The sequence below is a fragment of the Callorhinus ursinus genome, unplaced genomic scaffold (assembly GCF_003265705.2).
Source record: "Callorhinus ursinus isolate GAN/ISIS: 27379988/994484 unplaced genomic scaffold, GSC_fseal_2.0 scaffold12, whole genome shotgun sequence".
Classification (NCBI taxonomy): Eukaryota; Metazoa; Chordata; class Mammalia; order Carnivora; family Otariidae; genus Callorhinus; species Callorhinus ursinus.
The window spans coordinates 50,588,780-50,608,866 of NW_027397074.1; the positions used below are offsets into that span (position 1 = coordinate 50,588,780).

Consider the following 20,087-nt stretch of genomic DNA (forward strand, 5'->3'; position numbering starts at 1 on the left):
CTATTCATGGACTGTATTGTGGAACGGAGTTGGTGAGCAGAGTGAATGAATCTGTAGCCCACTGAGGCCATTACAATTGCGCTCTACACTCCCAAACATCTGGGGTTCTGAATGCTGTGGCCCTGCAGTCACGGCTAAGATGAAGGTTGGCATGTCCATTTTCTGAAGTCCGAGATGTGGCTGGCTGAACGTCAGCCTGGGACTAAAATGTGACATGCGGTCCACTCACGGGAGCCCCGTGCTCACTTCTCACTCAGTCCTGCGTGTAGACCTTGTGCAGGAGGCTGGACACAAGTCCACCATAACCTGGGGACTCGCGTGTTCCTTCCGCTAGACTGGAAGCTCCACGAGGGGAGGCGCCACTTCCATTCTGTTAACCGCTGACACGAGGCAGAGTGCTTGGCAATGAGCAAGTGCTCCATGAGCGTTTCCTGGACAAATGATGAATGAATGCTGTTCTTTCTTCACTGAGCTTTACTGCAGTGGGGACACGGCGGTCCCTTCTCTCTTTAAGTACCAATCCCCTAGGCTGGGGTTGGAATGATGCCTCCTACCTCCTTTTTGGAAGGTAGTTGCCCAAGTCAGTGATGAGAAGAGATGTACCTTCTGCCCGGGTATGCCATCTTGTTGCTGTCATTGCAGTCTCTCCCTCGCCAGTGGTAGCCCCTCAGTGTCTGGAATTGAAACGCACACACAGGAAGTGTTCATTTCCGCCCCTGTTATCCACGAGGAAGGGCAGTCAGAGCTGGCCCGGGGTACTGATGTGTGTAATTCTTAATTCCAATACAATCTAGGAACACTAGAGATTACTAAGAAAATTAAGATTAATATGCTGAGGCATGCTGTGTGAGGTCAAATGTAATGGAGTCCCAGCGCCAATGCCAGGTGGAAGTGTGTGTGCATGTGAGTGTGTGTATATGTGCTGTTGGGTGTGTGCCTGTGTGTGGGTACACGGGAGTGTATGCATGTGAGTGTGTAGGTATGTGAGCACGTGTGCACTCACAGGTGTGGTTATGTGCATGCATGCTGTACGTACATGTGCACGTGCATATGTGCATCTGTATATGCATGCGTGTGTGTGTGTGTGTGTGTGTGTGTATACTTCCACAAATGTTCCTGAACTCTCTGAACCTTATTGGTCATCAATCTTCTTAGCCTCTAAAACAATCGGTTTATTTTGTCAAATGATTACTCATTGTACTGGATAATTTAAAAATCTCTAGCAAAACTGTCTAATTATGTGGATTTATTATATGATTGAACTGTCTTGATCCTTGATTTGAAAGAATCAAGAGTCATGATAATATCAAACAATGTTTTTATTTCCCCCATTCCCAGGTTGAATATCTGAGATCCCACCAGCTTTGGGGAGTTACACCTGCCACTTGCTTGTTTGCTTTTGCAGAGAACATCCTGACGTCTTACTGCTCTAAATCAAACATGTGCATACACATAAACACAACACACACACACTCTAAAAGTAGGTTTAAGAATTTCCAAAATAATTCTCAACACCTTCAGATAACTGAAATACCTAGCTGGGAATGGCTTCAGGAAACAAAAACAGTCTCGGCCTAAAGACCCACTCTGATGGTTATTATTATTACGATGCCAAAAAGTCCATAAAAATCATGGAATGGTGTATTATCAAATTATTAATACATTCAAATGGAATTCAGTCTTGTCTTACTAAAGGAAAGATATTTGTAGAAAGCGATACAATATTTAGTGAACATCTGGTTACTCTTAACAATACTTACTGGGAAAATGCTGTATTTGTCTGAATCTCCATCTTTGAATGGCACAGAATTTTCTATAGTTCTAGAGAAAAGAAAACAAAACAGCTGGTGAGCTACGAAAAAAAAGGAACCGTGTTTGTGAAAACAAACAGAGACATTTCAGATACAGCTACGTTGAGTATATGTGATAGGAGTCCATTCTAAAAAGGAAATGAAGCGCCTCCATGGTATGGAAGAGTGCCAGCCAAACTTTGCCAATCTCTGCTCTCCACCTAATTAGAACTATTTTCTCTCTGATATTAATCTGGCCCATATGGGGAAGTGAAATAATCACATCCACATTTTAGAGAACATAGGATATTGATGTTGAGATGCCCAGAAAAGAAGGAGACTGCATTTTTGGTCCAATGAGCTCAGCACTACAGATTGAATTTGTGCCATTTTACACATTCTGTGATGGAAGTCTTTTCTTAAAATCTACTCTTTTAAACCACTAACTCTAAGAATCTTGAGGCACTTGAGCTGGCAACGTTCACTCCCATTCATGAGCCTGGAAAACCAAAGACTCAGATGTGACTGATGACCAAGCAAATACATGCTAAAGCCACAGACCCCTCCCTCAAGGGAGGCTCTCTCCCTGTGTCCTCACTACAAAACTTCTCCCAGCTCCTGCATGGCAAACACTGCTTTCCCTCTAAGAAAATCTCTTATGAGGTAGCAGGCTAGTGCCATCATATGGCAGGGTGAGGCTATTTTCAGAGCCTAGAATGTAGAGAGTAACATGAACCTTTACAGGATTTATTAAATGGTCTTTTGAATCAAGAGCATTCCAGCAGTTGTGAGAGCCTCAAGGCAAATGGATTCAGTAAGAGCCAGCATGGAGCCTAACTGGTGTCTTGGAGCCTATCTTACTAACTCTGGGATGGTGGACCCACCAGAAGTCTAGGTCATAAGCTTCTCTGGGGATGGCCTCTCCTATAAAACTAGGTAGTTTCCCCCCACGTACATATTTGACCTCTTGGACAACCAGTGTAGTGTTTTAGGTGAGAAAAGGAGGAAAGACACACACGCACACACACACACACACACACACACACACACACACACACGGGGTACAGACGCAAACAATCATATTTTCAGCCTGGAAAAGGTGCTAGGTGAAAGGTCCCACCTAGTACTCCAAAGCTATCTCCCACCCTTGCCATCCCGAGGATGGGAGTTTGAAGGAAGAATGATGGGAGTTTGTCTCTAGAACTGGAAAGTGAGTTCATTAAATTAATGAACAAATGAAGCAGATGAATTAATGAACAGATGAAGCAAATTAATAAGCCCATGAAGATCTGCTTATTTTACAGGCTCAAAGTAACTAACCCAAATTAACCCAAACCATACATTCTAGACACAGTACGGTAGATTGGTCATCCAAAGTAGCATAAACTACAATTTACATAAACTCCACAATCCCTTATTCATAGTCTTCAAACCAAAGAGTGCTAAAAACTGAGTTGTTTAACTTTGCAGAAAATTCATTTGGTGGTAAAACTAGATCTGAACAAATATAGGGCAATTCATCTGCTTTACCCTACTTAGTGTGAATATTTATACATTTCACTGCTGAAATATAAATGTGTTTGATCAGAAGGTACTGAGAGTGTTAGGTGATCTATGGTCACCATATGCTGATTTCCTTAAAATCTGGAAAATTCTGAATTCCTGATCACATCTGGCTCCAAGGTTGTAGATAAGACATTGTTAATGTTTATTAACATTACTTCTGCCAAATTGTATCTAAATCTGATACTTCATGTACTTTATAGATGTCTAGTTGTATGCTGAAACATTCATTCATTCATTCATTCATTCATTCATTCATTCATTCATTCATTCCACAGCCATTTCTGGAATCCCTGCTGTGTGCCAGACACCATGTTAGATATTAGGGATGAATATAAGATACATTCCAGTGCTAGAGGAGCTTCATGGGGGCAAACAACTCATCAATAGGCAACTACAGTGCTACAGAGAAAATGCTATAAAGGGTTGTGCACCATGAGCAAAAACACTTCTAATGCTATACCGGGAAGAAGGTAACCTTAAGTTTAAATTTAAAGGATGAGAAAGCCATTTTCAAGGCATGTAATTGGGTGAGGAATGTTCTAGTAGGAAAGAAAATCATGAGAAGCCTCTTAACATAGCTCTGGGTTCTGAAATTAGACTCTCTGGGTTTGCATCCCAGTCTGCTGTCTACTTGCTATATAACCTTGGGCAGATTAATCTTTTGTACCTCTGCTTTCTCATTTGTAAAATGGGGCCAATATTAGTACCCACTTCCTAGGGCTGTTGTAAAGACTAAGTTGGTTCTTCCATGGGAAACATAAAGACCTGTGCCAAGCATGTGGTAAACACTCACAAAACATTAGGTCTTTCTATTATTTTGTGCAATGGTAATAGTTATTCCAAGGATGATTTCTAGGGCTGGGCAAACAGGAGTCAGGTATCTGCTCCTATGGCATTTTAGTTTCTGGAGCCATCCCAAATCCAATCCATGTACCCTCTTCAGATTTTCAGATTTCCGGGCACACAATGTTCTACCCAGTTATCTTGTTGGCCAGCACAGCTAATCACCTGCTTGGGGATGAATATAAAATATATTTCCAATAGAGCCATTGCTCTATGACTACCAGTAGTCAAGCTAGCAGGCTTGATCCAGTGAGCAATTGTAATTGCAGGTGAATGTTATTCATTACATAATAGAATAGCTATTCAAGTTCAAACTCCCTAAAATTATTTCATGAAACTGGGGCATTACAACAAAAGAAAACTAGGGAGAATAAAGTTTCCATGTGTAGCTGTCTCACATTTGAGTCCCAGGCAGCACTCCAGGGCTGGGAATGGGTCTGTTTCATATGCATGTGGATGTGTTAGATGCATCTCTGTAAGATGAAATGAAAGCAGAGAAAACCAGGAAAGAATACACCCGGGCTCACCTTGGTGGCAGGGACAGGGACCGATGTCATTGGAAGGAGTAGGTCATGGGGAAGAAGGAACAAGGGAAAAAAAAAAAGAAAAGAAAAGAATGATGAACTAAAAGTAATTAACAAAGCTAGGATAGTCTGTATGCCTTTATGTGAAATGATCCATATGCGGGTTTATGCATATGGAAATTAAATAACAAGAAGAGATTATTAAGAGGGGACTCGACTTACCATTGTTACAATAAAAAACAGTGCACAGGCACTGTGAATTCTGACCAGCACAAAACAAAAAAAGAACAAAACCTTGATTGCCGTATGGTAGTAGCTTGGTATCCTACACATTTCTTTTCTAGTAAAATAGTGCCTTTTCTTTATTTATTCTCTTGTTTCTTCACTGAGTCCCTACTAATTCGAAGCAATGTGTTAAGTACAAGGATAAAAGGTTTACTAAGAAATGGTGTCCCCACCCTCTAAGAGTGGTGGGTGGTATGAGACCCTGATGGGGAGAGGCCTTAGAAGAACAGGGTGCAGGAGCAGGCACCGGTGAGCTCGGGGTATGGAGGGCTGGCCAAACACCTGGTAGCAGGGAGCTGGAAAACTACCTATGGTAGGGACAACTTTACTCTACTGTGAAGGCGTTAGACCAAACAGGATGCGGCAGGAGAGGCACAGAACAGGAAAAGCATTCCTACTGGAAGGGATTTTATTGAAGGATTATGTAATAGAAGACATGTAGGTCTTATCTCTACCACCTGCTGACTGTGCTTAGGGGGTCAGAAATTCAATGCACTAGAACCTACTTGGTCATCCAAAAGTGGGGCAAAGAGTCAAGGGACAAACAATTGAGAGGCTCTGAGCCTGGCCTTTGCAACCAGGCTGCTGGGTTCAAATGTTGGACTTATCGATTACTAGCACCACGGCCTTGGGCAAAAGACTTTACCTCTCTAGAAAGGAGACAATAATGCCATCTGCCATGTAGGGTTGCATTGACAAGAGTTCCTAGTGCATAGATGTTACCAGATAACTTTTAGTTATTGTTATTATTACTAAACCACAGGTTGTTTTGAAGAACAAATGAAGCTGTCTTTAAATGTGCTCTGTAAACCATAAAGCACTGAATAAATTGTGATCTGATGCAAATTATACTCAAAGCACAATGATTTTTTTAGAAAGAAGAAAAAAACACACTGCTTTTGCTTTCTCATAAAAGAAAAATTTCCCTTTTAAATAGTGCCAGGAAAATCCTTGGTCACAGATGCTCTTGAATTCAATTTTTCAAAGGTGGTTCAGTTGAAGAGTTATCACTTTGGGTCCTGCTGGCCCATGTTTGACATAGAAAATGCAATGATGCTTTCAGCAAGGAGGGGCGGGTGTCTCAATTCAGTAAGAGCTAGGCATCATGAAATGATTGGGGGCCTGGAGAGCTGCCTGCATCTTAGCCTTCCAGCATCTTCTTTCATGTCTATTTCCCCTCTGCTCCCCATGTCCTGGTAGTCTTTGTCTAGCCTATTCATGAAAACTGGTGTTGATCCTGTTTCTGGGACCCAGGTCACCACTTTGCACAGCTGGCTTACGGGAGCTCATGCGGGCAGATGAACCAGGAAAAGTTTTAAAACTCTTGGATCTCCAAGAGGCTTTGAATGTAGGTCAGAAGATAGTCTCCTTTCCTGAGAGGCTTTCACAGCAGATAGGAGATGTTTAGTGGATTGAGCTCCCATGAAACTCATGAGATGAAGGATGGAGGAATGTAGGAAAAGTGCCTCTTCGTATGGGTTGGACTCTGTTCACAAGAAGTCATGTTGAAGTTCTAACCCCCAGTCCCTATGAATGTGACCTTTTTTGGAAATAGGGTCTTTGCAGATGTTACAAAGTTAAGATGAGGCCATTAGACTGGGCCCTGATCCAATATGACTGGTGTTCGTATAAAAGGAAAAGATGGACACACAGGGAACACAGCACGGAGGAGGCTGGAGGCAGAGACTGGAGTGTTGCAGCTACAAACCAAGCAACAACAAAGATGGCCGGCTACCGCCAGAAGCTAAGAGCGCAGGAAGGATTTGACCCGGAATGTCGGAGACACTCTCAGAGAGAGCAGAGCCTCAGAGGAACCCTGCCAGCATCTTGCTTTCAGACTTCCAGCCTCCAGAATGGGGAGAGGATACATTTCTGTTCTTCTAAGCCACCCAGTTTGTAGGTATGTTATTACAGCTGCCCTGAGTCCAGATGCACAGCCCGAATCACCTCCAAGCCCTCGCAAGGAGAGCTAGACCCACCAGGCACACCTGGCAGCTGGGGAGAAGTGATTTCTTTAAGACTCAGTGTCCTTCACTGTGAAATGGAATAATACCTCACGGAGTTGTTCGGAGAACTGATGCGGACAGGTTTGCACATCTACAGCAGCCCCAGTCACATGGGAAGTGGCCAAGTGCAAGGTAGAGCCTGTGCTATTTTGCCTCTTGGTCCAATGTCCCTTTTGGCACACAGTTCCATCCTTTAATGCCATGGACAGTGATTATGATGACACCCAGCATAACCCCAGACTCAGAGTAGAACTGGGGTATGGGATTTAAAATAGAGATGGGAGGTCCTGGGAATTTGGGACAGTGTCTCCGTATTGGCAACACTGTTTATACATATCTGAGCCAGAGTTTTTCAGTAATGGGTTGGGCTCTGTGAAATAAATTGGTCCCATTCCAGCCTCGTTGAGTGCCCTGGACCAAAGATGCTCAGATTCCCTTTCCTGATGAGGCGGCAACCTTGACCTTGTCTATGTCTTACACAGCAAGGAGGGGCTATCCCCATGTGTGGCACGGGCATGCACTGAGCTGTCCAGAAGTTTCACCGGCAGTCTGCGTGCCGGCCCAGGGTATAAGTCAGGCTTTGAGGTCCAAAGATACTGGTATGCAGTGGCTTTCCAAAATGATTTGTGCAGACCTCATTTGTCTTTTAATTTCTGTACCAGTCATGGTACAAGTCACAAGCAACAAACGCTTTCACCTTTGGGAAGATGACTTTTACATCACGATCATTTTAGTCATTGGAAAACAGGGACAACCAACGGTGCCATCTCATGCCAATACTCAGGAGGTAGAAATAGTATACATACGATTTAATCCTCTGACAGATCTTGGCCAAAAATGGGAGGGAACAAACATCAGGACTACTTCTGGTATGTTTCTGGAGAGGAAACAAACAAACAAACAAACAAACAAAAAACAGCAAAAGGAATTGCTTAGTTCAAGGAATAGTACTGCAGACTGTAAAGGCCCTTCTTCTCCTGCTGGCTCCATAGTCTGGATTTCAGGAGCCTCTTTCCTTCAGAACCTGGGCCATCTCATTTAACTAAATTTGCCTCTTGTTTCTGTCCCCACACTCCATCCTCACTCTGTCTCCGTGCCTTTGTTCTTGCTGGGACCTCAGCCTGCAGCTCTCCCTTCCTCACGCCGCCTGCTACCCCCACCTTCACCCATGCTCTACCTCTTTCCAAGGAGGTCTGGCCCACCGTGGTCTGTTCCACTTGGCCAATAACATTCTTCTCGCTCCTTGTACTCTAGGGCTTTGAGAAAATGTTTGACATAAAGAACATGTTCAAATAGAATAATCCCAGCCTACGATGAGAGAAAGTCAAGACTAATAGGAGAGACATGGCCAGGGCTTGGGAAGAAGGAAGGAGGAAGTCCCCTTTCCTGGGGGATGCTGTAGGGGCAGGTGAGGTGTACAGATGAAGCTCCTCAATCTTCATGAGCAAGGGATTTCAGAGAGCAGTTTCCATAAGACTCTAGCTGTGTGACAAATGAAAAGCCCTGCTTTTTACTGAGAGGTACTTTTACAATGATTGTGGTTTCTATGCTGCTTTCCCCAGAGAAAGAAAAAGACAACAAGGTAGAAAAGTTAGAAACTGGCATTTATCAGTTTATCTCTCCCCTCTCCAGGGGAGAGATGGGTGATTTTTGGCAGCCCAAAGAGTCCTTTGGATGCCGATGAGTTGGATCAATAGTGTTGGTGATACATTGACCCTGGCAGAGGAGAACAAGGCAACCTCCTTTTCCGGCTATGAATCAAAGCTGAGCAAACCTTTGTGATGTTTGCTCAACTTTCTAGGATGAGAGGAACAATCCTGATTGGTGCCCCCGTCCATATGCAAGACATGGAGACAGAAGAGGCTGTCCTTGTCCTCATCAAGCTTACTGTCTAGTGGAGTGTAGGGGGGAGTATCTCAGCTCTTGGCATGCTTTGTGAGGTCTGCAGTGGTCCCAGCATTAACACGGCTATCTAGGAAGGAAGAGACATTCTAGGCTTTGTGACCCCAAGTGTGGTCCACAGACTTGCTACAGGTGCAATTTGAGAGCCCCACCCTGATCTACTGGATTGGAAAGCCTGGGGTGGGTCCTGGGAATCAGAGCCTCCAGGTCATTCTGATGTTTGCTAAAGTTTGGGAACCACTGCTCTAGGCCCTAGCTGATGAAAGCATGATCACAAACCAGGAGCATGGATGTTGTCTGGGAACTTTTGGAAACGCAGAGTCTCAGGCCCCACAGCAGACCTGCTGAATCAGAATCTATGTTTCATCAAGGTCCCAGGTTACTGGAGCGATCGCTGAAGCGGGAGAAGCATGGGTCTTCACAGAGGGAGCACCAGTGGGGTGCTGTGGGAGTATGAACAGGTGTGGCATCTCAGGGGGCCACCGAATGTTTCACCCTGGCTGCAGTGTAGCGAAGCACAAAGACGTGGTGACCCATGGAGGGAAAGAGACATCATGACTAGCCTAAGATGCCACAAGTCGTGCTATCCTGTGGGGGATTACTGAAGGTCTTAAGCAGTGGGATCACATTTGTATTTCAGAAAGGTATCCTGGGGGTGAGAGGGTGGCCTGGAGGAGGTGAGCTGGGGCAGAGAGAACCGTCAGCAGATAAAGACCCTGAGACCTGATCCTGGGGTTTCTAATCTCAGCACTAGTGCTATTTGGGGCTGAATAAGTCTTTGTTGTGGGGATGTGCTGTGCCTTGTAGGATGTTTAGCAGTATATCTGGCGTCTAGCCATTCAGATGCAAGCAGCCCCCAAATGTCACCAGACATTGCCAGATGTCCTCAGGGGAGGGGTGGGGAGGACAAAGTTGCCACTGATTGGGAACCACTGTTGTAAGGTGGGAGGAGGGGGATGGGGGTGCAAAGGAGGGATATTTAGAAGGTTGAGTCCAGAGACCTGGTAACTGATTGAGACGAGCACTGTAGACACACCATAAAACAAACACCGGCATGAAATTATACCACAACACTGGTGGCAGTTTGGAAATATAGACATATTCTGAGATTCTGAGTTCAAAGTCAGGTTGTATTTGAATGTTTGAGCTACGTCTTTGAATATTTATTTGAGTCTGAAGGCCTTGGTCTAATTAACCTAACGACAAGGTAGATTTTAACACTGATGTAACCAACACATCAAAAAAATTTATGTGGACAGCCTTATAATTACTGCACAAGAGGTACAAAAGAATTAAATGTTATAATTGCACAGCCGTTCACTGTTAGGATTCAACTGAAGGCTGCGGCTGTCTCTGACATTCATTGTGCAGAAACTGGGTCTAGGGTGTGGACAATAGATGATGTAGTTTGCCCAGGGACAACCTGCCCCCGCAAGCTGAACTCCTGTTCAGACAGAGGTTCTAATTATCCAGTCCTTTCATCACATAGCATGGGAAAGACTAACCTCTTATCATTTACTTGCAAAGAGAAATGAAACAGATGAGAGTAATGTTGCAGAAGTCCTCCCTTGCAGTTTACCAGCCCTTTCCTTTCAATCTGAACTTTGCTAGAAGAGGCAAAATGTAGGCTGTTATTGATTCAGCAATGGTTTTTAAAATATTGCACCTGGCGGCATGTAATCCCATTTAAATGAAAGTCTCAATCTGGGCTGTCCCTGGGCACAGGAGTCACGCAGCATCTTCATTTAGCAATCTATTTGAACGAGTTTCTGCTTGTATCCTGAGCTTTCCCACACACCAGGATGTTAAATGAAAACAGAACAATACACAGGGGTTGAATAAAGAAAAAAATGTGGTGACTGCGGTAAACAGAAGGTCAAAGGGGGGAGAGAACAACTACTCTTCTATACACAGCCAAACTGGCGTTGAATTTCTGCATGGTGAAGTACTTTTCAACCCTTGCTATGTATTACTTTACTTGGGTTTAATTGCACTGGGGAAGATGATTCTATTAAGTAGGTAGGTTTTTGATCAGGGATGTCAGGTACAGTTGCACAGGTCATGCACTGCATACTTTTAACCTACACAGCCTGTGGTGTGAAATTTAGTCCTTCCTGAAATTTAGTGCTGAGGAGGTCTGGTTGAGAGCTATTGGCATAGTGGAGAAGGTAGGAACTTGGATGTAGCTGGATCTGGATTTAAATGATGGGTTTCTCCTTCCTAGTTGTGGGGAATGAGCTCATTACTTAACATACCTGATCTTTAGTCCTCTCCTCTGTAAAGTAGGGTTGATAAAAAAAATATACTATTTTCTATGAGTTTTTGTGAGAATTAAGTAAAATGATTCTGTAACTCAGGTACTCTAAACCTTTAGATGCTCAGTTTTCGGCTAGATCCATGAGGAGCCTCTCAGGTCCTCACTGAGAGGCAGATATTTTCTGGAACATTCCCTTCGACAATACTTCACTTTTCTCCAGTTTGACAGGCTGTGCTGAAATAACATACAACCTACTGTGTGCTTCTTTCTGCATCCTGGCTAAGTCTGCAGTTAAAGCATCACAATGGAATTAATTGCTGCCAATATCAGCTAAGCAGTAACTCAGAGACACTTATTTGCATTTTCCAATTATTTTTAATCTAGAGAGCACATAAATTGGAGGAGGTTTTTGAGGAGTTTTGTATTGTTGTTCGGTAGATTTTTTTTTTTTTTTTGGCTTCTCACAAGGAATTAGTGGAATCGGGCCCCATGAATGATGCTTGCAATTCTGATGACAGAAATGAAAACTTGTAAAATCCTAATTAGCCTTTGAGTTAATACCAAGGCAGTTTGTGCTAGTGAAGTTAACAATGCTCCAAGAAGAAATTTTTAGATGCACGTGGAGAAGAAGGAAAGAAGAATCGTATTGTTCTCTAGTACTGTTTAGAGTTCTGAAGGTGGTCAAGGGTTTCCCGTGGTGTTTCAGTCTCTTGTTCCATGGCTCTGGCAGATTAGCTAACCTGCTACTGTTGGTCGTGAATTGCCCACTGAATTAAGTAATGGTTGGCAACACAGACATTGTAATTGATTAATTAATTGTGTAGAAATGCCTGAATATTGCCATTCATTGCACACCAGCCTTGTACATCAAAACCCATATGCCCCCCATAAGTGGGGTTGGCCAGATAAAATATGGCACTGAATATACTTATACTAAAAATGTATTCATTGTTTATCTGAAATTCAAATTTAACTGGTCTCCTCTATTTTTATTTGCTAAATCTGGCAAGCTGAGCTACGAGGGCTTTTTCTCCTCCTTATTTCTGTGCTGCCAAATCAAGATTACCTTAAATGTACTGTGTCAGGGTGAATGATGGGCAGGGTGATGAGGAAGAGGACAAAGTCCATGCCCTCTCATCTCTGATGAACCCTTCCTTATTGCTGGGATCTTTAGCATGGAGGGAGACTTGGTCCTCTGAAGGTTTACTTTTTCTGCTTCCTGTTCAGTTGGGGCTCATTTGCATCCAGAGCCTAAGTCAAATACTTGACTCCATGATAACTGTTTGAACTAAACATGGTATTGATTGAGTACTGGGTAAGCGCTTGACACGCATCCATTCTTGGTCTTCACACCCAAGGAGCTTTGACAAAGGAGCACTACCACTGTCTCTGTCTTGCTGACAGGAAAATGAGGCTCAGCCTGAGGTCACATGTTTAGGAAGTGGAGGGGCAGGAGGATAAAGCCTCCTCCAAAATGGTCTACTGAAGAGTAGCAGTCCTCACCTGTGAGTACCAGAGGACATTTGGCAACATCAGGAGACGTTTTTGGTTGTCATGACTGGGGAAGGGCGATGTGGCTGCTGGTATCTAGTGGGTAGAAGACAGGGATGCTGCGATACCTTCCAGTGTACGGGACAATGCCCACAACCAAAGAGTAACTAGCCCCAAATGTCAGTGCTGCCCAGTTTGAGAAACACTGCTGTCGAGAGAGGGAGGAGAAAAAGGGGGGGAGGGGCTCACTTTCCTACTTAACTTCACTGCCGCTATGGTATGCTGTGGGCTCGGATCCAGAGTAGCTCCTGGCATTAGGGGTGTGAGAGCAGGGGCAGGGGAAGATGAAGGCGCCAAGTGGAACACTGGTATTCTTCTCATCCGTTGCTTACCAGAGTTGGGGATTTCTTCAAAATCTGTCTCGCCTTCTCTAGTGTAAATTTCCACGGCTCCTATAAAAACAAAGTTAGACAATGTTACAGCTTGTGTCTCACTCTTCTATGTCTTTTCTGAAGTTAGAATCTTTAAAGTCCGTAAATTTGCAGTAAAGAAGTTATTCCACAAATTTGTGAGAAAATAATTTGCAGGAAGGCAATTTCATGCTAATAACTCTTTATTAAGGGATTTACTCTGTGCCAGATGCCGGGCTAAGTACTTTGCAAACAGGATCTTATTTAATTTTCACAACAGCTCTGAGAGAGTCAACCTTTTTATAGATGAGGAAATTGAGACACAGGAAATCTAAGAAACTGGCTGAAGATCGCAGAGCCAGGATCTGGCAGAGACCCATTCTGCACTTCTACCTTCCCACCTGCTCTGCTACACAGAGGTCTCTAGGTACATTCTCCTTGTGTCTGGAAACCCCACGGCAGGAGGTGGCCAACAGCTCACCTGAGTGGTGACTGCTCCCACACAAGGTGACACCCCATCTCCCATTCACCACCTCTTCTGGTTCCACATCCCCATCCTTTCAACCATGGCTAGAGCATCCAGGTGCATCTTCTTAGTTCACACGGCAAGAGTTAGGTATAAAGAGTTAGGTGATTATGACCAATGACTATTGCTACAGAATTCCATATTTGTATACTTGTGAGCAGTTTGGGAGGAAAGTAACCCTGGGGGAAGGGGGTGTGGAGTATTTGCTCCCAGCACTGCTTCCCAGATCTTTTGTCCTCCCCTTATGCCCCGACCCTGCCACATTCTTCCTCATATTGCTCTCTGTAAGACCTAGGAGAGCCTGGGGGATGGTTCACACATCTGGGCTCAAACCCCAGCTCTGCTGTGCAGTAGCTGTGTGTCCTTGAGCAAGTTACACTCTGAGCCTTTCAGTATCCACAGACTTACTTCTGTAACATATAAGCAAGCCCTATTTTTAACAACTGTAACATGGGGATGATATCCACCGCATAAGGGTGCCATGAGGATGACAGAACATCATTCATGTAAACCCCCAGCTTAATAATTGATGGGTTGGTTGGAAAATTTCTGTTTCAGCCCCAAATTTCCCCTCATGCAAATCAGTAGGGAAGCTGGGATTGTGGGAGAGTGCCATAGTTCTCATTCTAGGAAACCGAGAACATTGTCCCCGCATTTAAGCAGAAAGAAAGGGTATGGGAATGGGACTTCGGAGCTGGCTGTCAGCAGAAGAGGCCTCCTGGGAGAGGTGACCACTGCTGCTAATGGGTGTTCAGGATGTGTGTTCTTCACCTCTTCCTCCCTGGGGAGATGCCTTCCTCCATTATGGAGCTCTGTGCTATTCTGAAGACCTCAGCCATGTTGAGTGAACATGGGTGGGGGAGTGGCTGCTCAGTGTGAGCTTGGGTTGGAGCCAATTTTCCGGCAGGTGCTTTAGGAAGGAGGAGAGCAGAGCCAGCCACAGCTTGCCCTCTATGGGCTGGCTCTGAAACCCTCTGCCTGGCTTCTGCCCCAAATCACACTCCTTTAGCTCAAATTCAAAGGATGATAACCCATGGCTCTTGTGTCAGAGGCAGCAGGACCACTGACATCTAAGAGTGCATGTTAGCAACTCGAGAAGAAAAGCTACTCTCCAGGTCAGTCTGGCCACCAGGATGCCCTGGTACAGTGTGTGTTTCTTAAAACACTGAAACACGAATGTGCCAGTTGGTGAACAATCATGTACCTGAGCCCTTGAGCGTCCCCACCACGGGCCTGGCCATACAGCCTTGCCCGAGGACTCCCAGCCTTCCTTATGATCAGTCCACAAAGGGACCAAAGTCATGATACAGCCTCAGGGGCACCTGTAGACTGGGCTCCAACACCACACCCAGTGTCCAGTCTGACTGGCTGACAACAGTCCCCAAACAGTTCATTATAATCCTCACTTTAAGAACCTAGATCCGTGAATGCAATTTTGGCTTTTTCTGGAAATTCTCACAAATCCTGGAAACTCTCTGGCAAGTAAGCCTCTCTGGCAGAGTCATTATAAGAAACTAGATCTAGGTGTAAATTTCTGTCATGGTGCCCTTTTTGGCGGCTGTCATTAGCCTAAAACTCATTCTCCACAATACTGTAACGTGATGTTGGTGCCCTGCCCCCCCCGCCTTAACCATGTACCCACTGCTTCTCTGCTTGGAAATCCCCCTTTCACTCTAAAACCCAGCTCAAGCACCTGAAGGGCCCAATACAGTCCTTGCTACATACTAGGTGCTCAACAGATAGGGAAATAAAAAGAAAACATTCATGATAGTATGTTAACCAAGGAAAACAGTCTACCAGATACTACACACACAGAAAAAGAAATCCTGCAAAGAAATATGCCATGATAATTGTGGGTGACAACGGCTTTCCTTTTGGTTCTTTCTTGTGTTTTCTAAATTTTCAATAACGAGCACAAATTCGGCAATACGTGCTTTTTTAAAAAGAATTCAACATATGTTGCCCTGTTTCTTCCCGAAGAAACAAAATCACGCTCCCGGCACAGGGACGCAGAGTGAGAACCACGGAGATCTGGTGCGAAGAGACATTCCTGCCCTCCCAGGGCTTCCAGGCTGCTGAGGAGACAGAGTAGGAAGGAGCGGAACAAGCAGAAGCGAGGACAGTGAGGCCTCGACAGGGTCTGTGTAGGACAGGCCACTTGGATCCCCTTGAGAGAAATAATTTGCGTTTCATCCAGCTTGGTTCTCTGAGGGGACCCATGTGTAGCGAGGGATAAAGACAAGCAAGCAAAACAAACAAACGAAAAGCCCAGTGACGAGGTTCTGCACCAAATGCTTTCTGACCCCCACAGTGCAACGTGTGATAATGTTTCTGTCACCCTCCCTCCCTGTCACTTCCTCCCTGGAAGGCCGAGGGCAGGTTTGCCAAGACCTGGCTTGACCAGAGCACCACTTGCTCCCACAGTTCAAGTGCACAAATGCCAACATAAAAAAGAGAATCTGGATACCAGGCCTGATCTTTTGTCCCCAGCAGAAAATGGATATAAGGATTCAGAGATACTTGGAGGGGCGCCATGGTGGCTCAGTCGGTTAAGCATCTGCCTTCGGCTCAGGTCATGATGCCAGGGTCCTGGAATCGAGTCCCGCATTGGGCTCCCTGCTCAACGGGAAGCCTGCTTCTCCCTCTCCCTCTGCCTCTCCTCCTGCTCATGCTCTATCTCTCTGTATCTCTCTCAAATGAATAAATAAAATCTTTAAAAAAAAAAAAGATAGTTGGAAAAGTTGATTTTTTGCTTGTTGTGATGACAGGCAAATGGGCAAATTGTTAGCACTGTGCAAATGAAGATAACTGCTCTCTCTGCTCAGTAACATTTCACTGTTGGCAATCTGGTGTTTAAGGCAGTTCTTCTAAAGTATGAGGACCTCTCTTGTATCCTCCAAAAAAATTGAGACTTCAGTGGAGGGCGCAACTGTAATCAGGGGTTGAGAGAAAGTTTGGGGATAGATAGTGAGCTGGATATGAACCCCTTCTGGTCGGAAGTGACACTGGTGTTTATGACTCAGCTAGAGCAATCATCTGAGGCATAAGCAGATTCTCCATCAACAATGAGGGGCTTGGCTCTGGAGTGCTCATTTGATCTGCAATTTGCTATGGTTGACTCTTTCCAGTTTCTCATTACTTTCTCCCTCTGGTTATAGTGTGTCCTTATTCCAGCTTCAAATCCTCTTCAGGTTTCCTTAACATTCTCATGAGTGGATTGCCAAGGAGGCCCCCACACAGGCTTACAGAGAGATAAGCCCTCAGCATGGGAGCTTAGAGTCCCAAGAACCATGGGTATGTAGAGTGTATTTCTTTACTCATGAACTTGGAAAATTCCAAGGACAATATGGCACAGTGTCTCAGCAGGCTGCAAGAGGAGGAGAGGTCGACCCTTTGCTTGATCATAGTACATAGTATATCTATGGTAGTTTGCGGAACACTTCTGTCTAGAATGATTTAAGTATTCATCCAGACCAGAACCAGCCCAAAGTCTTCGGACAAGAGGAGACGTTCGGTGACTACCAATCTTCAGTGGAAGATATTTAAATGTTTTATTGATTGCTAGGTCATGGTCTCCATCATCATCTTCTATTTAAAATGAGTTTGGACTCCAGAGAGCTTGCGGGTTTGGATACTAGCTCTGTCATTTACTAGTTGTGGGACCTTGGGCAAGTTACTTAAGCACTCTGAGACTCACTCTCCTCATCTGCAAAATGGGGATGGTAATAATGTGTGTGTGTGTATACATTGAACAAGACAGCACTTGGAATAGTGCCCTGCATATAGTGAACATGACATCAGTGTTAACAGCAATTGATGGTTTTGAGTTGTTATGTCACCAATACATAGCTGGAAAAATTATAGTAATTATAACATCAGCCTACAAAAATGTATGCTGTATTTTTTTTTAAAGATCTTATTTATTCATTTGAGACACAGAGATAGAGAGAGCATGAGCAAGGGGAGAGGCAGAGGGAGAGGAAGAAGCAGGATCCCCGCTGAGCCAGGAGCCCGATATGGGGCTCGATCCCAGGACCCGGGGATCATGACCCGAGCTGAAGGCAGATGCTCAACCATCTGAGCCACCCAGGTGTCCCTGTAGGCTGTATTTCAATGCTCTTGAAAACAACTCTGAGTGGAAAACGGAGAGGTTACATAATGTAAGCAGGCCACTCTGCAAACAGCTGGTAGTACTCAAGTCTCTAGACTCCAACACCTTTTCCACCATGACCACACTGCTTTCCAAGAACAAAGTAAGCCTGAAATTTTAAAATATGACTTCCACGATTTCACCGGGGCTTAAGGGAATGGCAAGGGGAATTCACATGGAATGTGGATGGTTTAATGCAAAGGATCACAGGATCAGGGGAGACAACTGGATCTGTATGCCAACAACCTATGCACCTGTGTGGAAATGCAAGTACAAGCATAGTAGCCAGTGTAGGACTGATCGTGAGAGGGAAAGAGTCATTCAGTCAGTCATTTCTTTGTACATTCGTTCATTCTTTTCATTCATTCCACAAACACTGATTGTCTAGGCTGTGTGGCAAATTATATATTAGAGATGTAATAGTGAATGAGACATGCTCCTTCTCATCAAGGGTTTTATAACCTGGGAGAGAGGCTTGGCAATAAAATGTAATTAGAATACCATGTAGCAAGTGTTAAGTAATAATTACCATTATTCCTACTTTGTAGATGAGGTAAACTGAGTCTTAGGGTGGATAAAGTCCAAAGTACAGAGCCAGTGAGTGGCACAGTCCAGATTCAGTTCACACCCTTTGGGCACAAAACCTGTGCTTTTAATCGCCCTCTGGGAGAGGTTAATAGGCGTGCTAGAAAACTGTTGTTGTTTTAAGTTGAAAAAGTTTGGGAAATTTGTGAACTAAACGCTCCTCTGAGAGAGCCATAACACACATTAGTGTATTCAAGGCTTCCAGCCACTTTGTGGTAAGAAGCATTATTCAGAAAAGCATTTCCCAAACATTCAAATCTTTCAGCCAAAGCACAGTGTACTATATTGTCTACGGTGAGGAAGCATGTAAATCATATAGTGTACAGGGAATGCTCCAGAACTCGATATCATTTCTCCTGACATTTTAGGAGTATTGGTGAATTGGACAAGACATTCATTAATTGGGCCTTCTCAGGTTTTGTGATGTTAAATAATTAAATCCTGATACACTCAAGAGTGAAAGAAGTAAAGAGAAATACTATTTTTAGGCATGAGTCTCTACGGTGAACAATTTTTAGCGATTGCGTTCTCTGCTATCAATTATAGCAGCAGGTAGATTTAAAAATTACAGAAAGTGCCTTTTGTTCACTTCACACTCCCGACAGCAGTGACAGGTACCCACAAAGGAGAAAGCCCCTTGGGAAGTGAAATGATGATTTTAGATGCGTGTCTTTTATTGTCGAAGAGCAGGCACGTTCGCGGGTGGAGGGGGTTGCGAGTGGGGGAAGATCACTGATCTACTTGGATCCTTCCTAGAAGTTTATTAGGGCAGGTTTTTTCCACACCCCCAAATTTAATGGTATAAGTTTATTCACAAATGGAGCAAGATTTGAGAGAAACTATCTCCAAGGACTTGACTGCCCACTGGAGGCAATAAGCCCATAATAACTCCAGTGTAAGACAGACTACAAGATCCAAGAGAAGGGGGAAAAGTGCTTTGAGGTGACTTCTATTAAGTAGAAAGACAAAGGTGGGAAGCTCCTCTGCTTGTAAGGTTTTATCAAACCCTGGCATACCTGGCCTTTGGGTGGGATCTGCTCATCGGTTATTGAATCTATATTCCACTGTATCCTACAGCGGTGATTTTCCAATATGTACGATGAGATGTACCAAAGCCCAATTTGATTTTCATGTTCCAACAATACCCAGCTCTAAAGGGCGTTTATGAATCTTAGCTGTGTGGAAAAAAATGAAGTCAGTTTATGCCACTTTCTTCTTCCAGGGACAAGAAAGAAGGAAGGAAGGAAGGGAGGGAGGGAGGAAGGGAGGGAGGGAGGGAGGGAAAGAAATATGAAAGAAAAAAGCCACTATCTTTAAATGCATTCCCTTTTATCACTGAATCTCTCTTCTTCAAACGTATTTTACCATAGCTAAATTTTTTTCTTTTTTTCTCTTGGGCTGATTCTGCATTGTAGAGCTATTAGTATCATTAATGTATTTATTCATACTACCCTAATCCTTTTCCCCAAACAGCACCTTTTTAAAAAGCATTGTTTTAAACAGCACTATTCCCCTTCCGCTCTTTTGTCTGATGTTATCCAACGACTTTACCACCATTGCCCCCACCACCATCACTGTACACATACAGAGGTTCTTTGATGCATCCAGGTCTGTACCAGGCATTGTATATGCTGTATCTCTTCACCTTATACCGACAACAGGGGAGGAATTAACAGTTCTTAATTCCACTTTAGAGATGAAAAGTCCAAGGGCCAGGGCTGCTAAAATTGTCCAAGGCTTCACAACCAACAC

General features: G+C 44.2%; 1 protein-coding gene across 3 annotated transcripts in view; it reads right to left on the minus strand.

Moving 5' to 3' along the window:
• AOAH (acyloxyacyl hydrolase) overlaps positions 1 to 20,087 on the minus strand; it is a 168,364-nt gene that overhangs the window by 95,874 nt on the left and 52,403 nt on the right. For all 3 annotated transcript variants that reach the window (XM_025873145.2, XM_025873144.2, XM_073899076.1), the window contains 4 exons: positions 13,057 to 13,116; positions 7,821 to 7,891; positions 1,761 to 1,821; positions 604 to 674 (listed from right to left, as the gene is read on the minus strand). In XM_025873145.2, the coding sequence (XP_025728930.1) occupies positions 604 to 674; positions 1,761 to 1,821; positions 7,821 to 7,891; positions 13,057 to 13,116 (263 nt within the window). The remainder of the gene's footprint in view (positions 1 to 603; positions 675 to 1,760; positions 1,822 to 7,820; positions 7,892 to 13,056; positions 13,117 to 20,087) is intronic.